This window comes from Aulonocara sp. 'chitande type north' Nkhata Bay, linkage group LG23 (assembly GCF_057382095.1).
Source record: "Aulonocara sp. 'chitande type north' Nkhata Bay isolate Kocher_YH1m ecotype deep benthic linkage group LG23, A_spYH_male_GT1.1, whole genome shotgun sequence".
Classification (NCBI taxonomy): Eukaryota; Metazoa; Chordata; class Actinopteri; order Cichliformes; family Cichlidae; genus Aulonocara; species Aulonocara sp. 'chitande type north' Nkhata Bay.
In genome coordinates, this window is record NC_141365.1 from 11471581 (window position 1) to 11477448 (window position 5868).

Here is a 5868-nt window from a genome sequence, read left to right on the forward strand (position 1 = left end):
GCTGGCCCATAGGGGGCGCTCGGGCTCCGCCCCCCCAAATGTGGAGGAGTAAAAATATATATTTTTAAAAAATTCATCAATGATAGTTTTACTATGTGTGTGCCCATATACAGCCAGGCGTATTTTAACATTTTCACCAGCTGACTCATTAAAGTTCAACCAACAAACGGTGTTTTTCTTCTTCTGGGGCGCTCGTCAAAGCGCCCTTGATATGCAGCGAAATAGCCTATCATTAAATGGTTGCCAGGGGAAAATAATAAATATTTGACCTATCAGCGTCGCTGAATTAAATGGTTTGGGGGCGCTTAAAATTGCGCCCCTGCAGAAAACGCGCGAAGATTTGCTGTTCTAGAATTTTACCTCAGTCAGTAGCCTAAGTGAGCTATAAGGTCAGAGAGAGACGATGGCAGCGGTATTGTTAACGGTTGAGGCACAGCCTCCCCCAAATTCGGTTAGATCGCTTCTAACCTACCCTTTTGCCAGAAGGACAATGGCAGAAAAACTGCAAGTTAAAGAGTTGGGACCTGACAAGCCCGAAATTCAACTAACCCAGGCAACGAAGGAGAAGTCAAAAGCATACAACAGGACTTTTTGTCGGAGTTGGTTCCAGCGCAAGTCGTGGCTGACAGGCTGTGGAACAGCTAATGCACTTTTTTGTTTCCCGTGCATACTGTTCAAAAGTGACAAGTGTGATTTGACGTGGACACAATCTGGACAAACCGACTTAAAGCACCTCTCCGAACGAATCAAGAAACATGAAAGCTCACGAGTTCATATGGACAACAGTGTAAAGCTAGCTGTGCTAGGGAAAACTAGCATAGCGGCGCAGCTAGATGATGGACATCGGATTGCTTTAAGAAGGCACAACGAAGAGGTAGATAAAAACCGTCATATTTTATCTAAAATCATCGATTGTATTAAGTTTTGTGGTGCTTTTGAGCTAGCAATGCGGGGACATGATGAAAGTGATTCCTCAGACAATCCAGGGATTTTTAGAGGTTTAGTCGACTTGATGGCATCAATTGATCACGACTTGAGGCAACACCTTGAAAATGCTACTGTATTTAAAGGCACCTCGAAAACAGTCCAGAACGAGATCCTGGATTGCATGTTGGCAGTTCTGAGAGAAAGGATCGTGGAAGAAGTAAAGGCAGCGAAGTTTTTAGCCATTCAAGCTGATGAAACCACTGACATTTCTACACACTGTCAGTTAGTCATGGTGCTAAGATACATTGACCAACGAAACCGTATTCAAGAGCGTTTTTTTGAATTCATCAAGCTACCCAATGCTTGTGCAGATGCAATAGCCAGTGCCTTATCGGAGAGGCTGCGCTTCATCCTCCCCCAGGGACAAGAGAGAAAGTTGATCGCCCAGGCCTACGATGGGGCCGCTGTAATGAGGGGTACCACTGGAGGAGTGCAGCGTAAGATACAGGACATTTATGCTAACGCTCACTACGTACATTGTTATGCCCATCAGTTAAACCTGGTAATGCAACAAGCAACCTCCCACATCCCTCAAATCAGTCACTTTTTTTCCGACATAGCAGGATTCGCTTCTTTTTTTACTAAATCGAGCAAGAGGACTGCAGTGCTTGACGAGGTGGTGGCGCACCGACTTCCAAGTGCATCGGCAACCCGTTGGAACTTCAACAGTCGTGCTGTGAATACAGTGTATGAACATAAAGACGATCTGGTGAGGTGTTTTCAGACCATCCGTAACAGTGAAGGATTTGATGCCCCTACAAAGAGAGATGCCGGTGGTTTCGTGAGAATGCTGGAAGACGAAGCTTTCTGTTTTTTCCTGGCCTTGTTTCACAAGATAATGCCACATGTAGACATGCTGTATAACCACCTACAGAAGAGAAACATCGATTCTGTCACCATCGCAGGGATCACCCAGACATTCATCAGCCGCATGCAGGCTATCAGGTAGGCATAAAAGCATAAATATGTAACCTAGAATAAATGTTAATTATCTATGCATAGATTCTATCAAATTCTCTGCATATATTCTGTGTTCTGTGACTTAAATGTTTAATGGAATTCAGATAATTTTGATTTATATCAGCCTTTGAAGTAATTTTATGAAAAATATTTGATTAAGTATATTTGATGAAGTATATTCCCAGTAATGATTTGATGTAGCCTATACCATAGGCTATTTCCTGAAATTATGGCCAGGGCCTTTATTTACTTGCACTGGTTTTCCCCCAGCCATTAAACCAGGTCCGGTTATTAATTAAATCCGGTAATTCCCGGTAATTAGAACACAACCTTTGTTTGGTTTGTGTTTGGTTAATATATCCCTATTCAGTTTTCAGAAGCCATTAATGAAACTTATGTATTGGATCAGGGAGGCACTTCCTAATCTGGTTGTGGATGAGGAGTACAGGGGACCTGTTCAAGACCCACCCACAAAGAGACGGAGAACATTGGGGGAAGACAGGCAACACCATTTGGCACTGGAGGTAAGCACTAGCTGCTTGGTCTGATTTAAATCGGATCATCAGATAAAATCTAATGACGATGCTGTCAGATGTCATTTGATATAGTGGTCATGACTGTTTTGTTTTGTTATGGACAGATTTTTTTTTTCAGAATAATGATTAACATGAGACATGTGCCAAAGTCTTACCACTGAATCTAACTCTTACCAATTATATATTATTGGATAGGTGTGCGACACCATTATGAGCCATGCCAAGGAGAGGTTTTCTTTCACCAAGCACCTTGTCAGCGCCACTCTGTTGCAAGGAGACTTGTTCCAACAACACAGCAAAAATTTTCCAGATGCAGCACTACAAACCACAGTGGAAGCCTATCCCTCATTGGACAAAGCCAGACTTAAAACAGAACTGTCCCTGATCTACGACAACGAGGAGTTTCAGAGTTGTAGTGGTGCGCTGGCGCTCTATCAGGTTCTGATGGAAAACAACCTTCAAGACACATTCACCGAAACTGTAAGTCTTCTTAACATCCTCATCACCACACCAATGACAACATCAGAATCGGAGAGGTGTTTCTCTACTTTAAAGAGGATAAAAACTTTCCTGAGAAACAATATGGCTCAGGATCGGCTCAACGCTCTGGCTATGCTGTCCATAGAGAAAAAACTCACACAAGAACTTCCTGATTTCAACACCAGGGTCATCGAGAAATTTGCCACTCAGAAAGACAGACGAGCAAAGTTCTTGTACAAATAAGAACCCTTAACCATATTTACTCTCTTTCTCCATCCCTCTCTCTTTCTCTCTTTAGCCCACCCCCCCAATCAGTTTACAGTTGTTGTTTTCAATAGTTATTTTTCATTCATTCAAAAAAAAAAAAAAAAATCTGTTCATGTTCATTTTTACAAATCTATACAAATGGCCAGAATATGGTTGTTCATTTTTACAAATCTATACAAATGGCCAGAATATGGTTGTTCATTTTAAATTTAAATTAAAATTGTGTTGTTTGATGTACTCATTAAATGGGTCATTTTAGTCGATATCATAAAAATTGCCCCCCCTGAGATTTTTTTCAGGAGCCGCCACTGGCGCACTCACAGGCAGCAGCTGCCCCGCCCTCTCACTCAGTCCTTAGTGCCTGAGCTCGGATCATACCAATATCAGGGGGAATTCACGCACAGTTGTAAATTCCCACAGTGTGCACTATGTGCTTCGAATATTGTGTGTACTTTTTGTTTTATACAGTTGTCAGCCAGGCATCTAACTATGAAAAAATTACACTCCAAAAGACCCCAGGCTTCTGACAAAACAACCCGGGCTTAAGCCCAGTAAGCCACCCCCACGCTCCGCCCCTGGTCTAAACCAATCAGAGCTAGTCAAGGGCAGGACCTCTCTGATTGGCCATGGTCCAGTTGAACGTGCAGGTGGATAGAGAGAGGTGAGTTGCTTGAATAAAACGATAAAGCTCACAAAACTATTTCAACAACCACCAAACAGGAAATAAAACTTCAGTTACTTTTGACACAAAGGCATCTGCTGTGATGCTCACACCTCTGATGAAGTCTCACATGTATCAGTACTGATAAGTGATCAGAATTATAATATGTCTGACTGTCAAAATTGGATCGAATCAGGACCTCGTGAATCGGAATCAAATGGATTATAGAAATCAGTGACGATACCCAGCCCTAGTGAGCAGTCTAGGCCTGACAGAAGTGGATTTAGCTGTGGGTAATAAGAAAAGATGAAAAGAACTATTGATAACTTTTTTGTTAAGTTAAGGCCTGATCCGTCTGAAATTCATAGCCAGTCCTCTGACACGGAGCTATCAATCTCTGAACCCTGAAATAGCACAGTGTACCCAGAAAACACATTATATGATGGAATAAATGCACTGCCCAAATGGGTAAACACCTTTCACACATAATTGCAATTAAGAAATCAGAGCTATATAAAAGGGCAACAGGTGAACTCTTCTGTTTTGGAGGAATGGATGCTAACCAGAGGAGTGAGACTAAGAGGAGGAGGACAAGGACGATGAAGGCCAAGGAACGTAATCTCCGATGAGCTCAAAGCCACTTTGGTTGGCCATGTGGTCAACCATGGTCTAACAATAAGGGAGGCAAAGTGTACAGCCAAATTTGATCAGGTGCACTGTAGCATCCATCATCCGGACTTTCTGAAGTGAGAATAGGTAAGAAATCTTACAGTACTCAATGAGTACTTTACTGTAGCACAGTATTGCCTGTGGACTGTTCTGTAGAATGTGAAAGTAAAGTATGTGTCATGTATTTGGGAAATGTATTCCTATATTATATTCCTACATAGTAGGCCTATTCATAGTATTTTACAGTATACTATTTGTATTGCAGAGCTGAAAGCTTACCAACACGAGGTGGTCGGGAACGTCTTCTGTCTCCTGAACAGGAGAATGAAATCATTAACATGCTTCTAGAAAATAATGCCATAACAGCACAGCAAATACAAAGAAAAATAATAAAAGACAACAACATGTTTCAAAATACTGATAAGGTCAGCTTATCAACACTGGAACGTGTCCTCAGAAATAATCTGAGGATGAACCAGCTCTACAGGGTGCCATTTGAACGCAATTCAGAAAGAGTCAATGAATTGCAATACATGTGGAAGTAAGTCCCATACAATCCCACAATTAATGCATACTCTCAACAGTATATAAATTACAGTACTGTACATACGCATACTCTGATTATGCTTCACAATAGTGACCACTCCAAGTCTGTATTACGTATCATGTTTGTTTCAGAGTTGGTAACTGGTTCACTGTCCACCCACACTTTTTAGTTGTTTATCTCCCTCCATATTCTCCATTCCTCAAGCCCATTATAAGGAATCTTTTTCTGCCTGGAGATGGAAAGTGTATGACCGAAATCCACACACACATATACCCCTTCCCAAGCTATGGAAGATGCATGTGAAGATATAGCAGTTGATGCTATTCATGGCTGGATTCGCCATGCTTGGCAATATTTGCCCTGCTGATCAACCAGGGCAAACATTGCTTGTGATATGGATAAGGTGCTGTTTTCATTCAAATTCCGGTGCTTTCATTCTATTTTTTTTGTTTTCATTCAAATTCCGTTGTTTTCATTCAAATTACGTTCTTTTCATTCAAATTCCGTTGTATTCATTCTAATTCTGTTGTTTTCATTCTAATTCCGTTGTTTTCATTCAAATTCTGTTGTTTTCATTCAAATTCTGTTGCTTTTATTCAAATTCTGTTCATTTCATTCAAATTCCATTGTTTTCATTCAAAATCTGTTGTTTACTTTCAAAATCTGTTGTTTTCATTCAAGTTCTGTTCTTTTCATTCAAATTCTATTGTTTGTTCTCAAATTCTTTTCTTTTCATTCTAATTCTGTTGCTTTCATTCAAA

General features: G+C 40.9%; 1 protein-coding gene across 1 annotated transcript; it reads left to right on the plus strand.

The window, feature by feature from the left end:
* On the plus strand, positions 1-3503 carry LOC147301283 (zinc finger MYM-type protein 1-like). Its single transcript, XM_086283760.1, has 3 exons — positions 1-1932; positions 2357-2471; positions 2679-3503. The coding sequence occupies exons 1-3, from the start codon at positions 404-406 to the stop codon at positions 3204-3206; spliced, it is 2172 nt and encodes a 723-aa protein (XP_086139886.1). The 5' UTR covers positions 1-403; the 3' UTR covers positions 3207-3503.
* The last annotated feature ends 2365 nt before the right edge of the window (positions 3504-5868 follow it).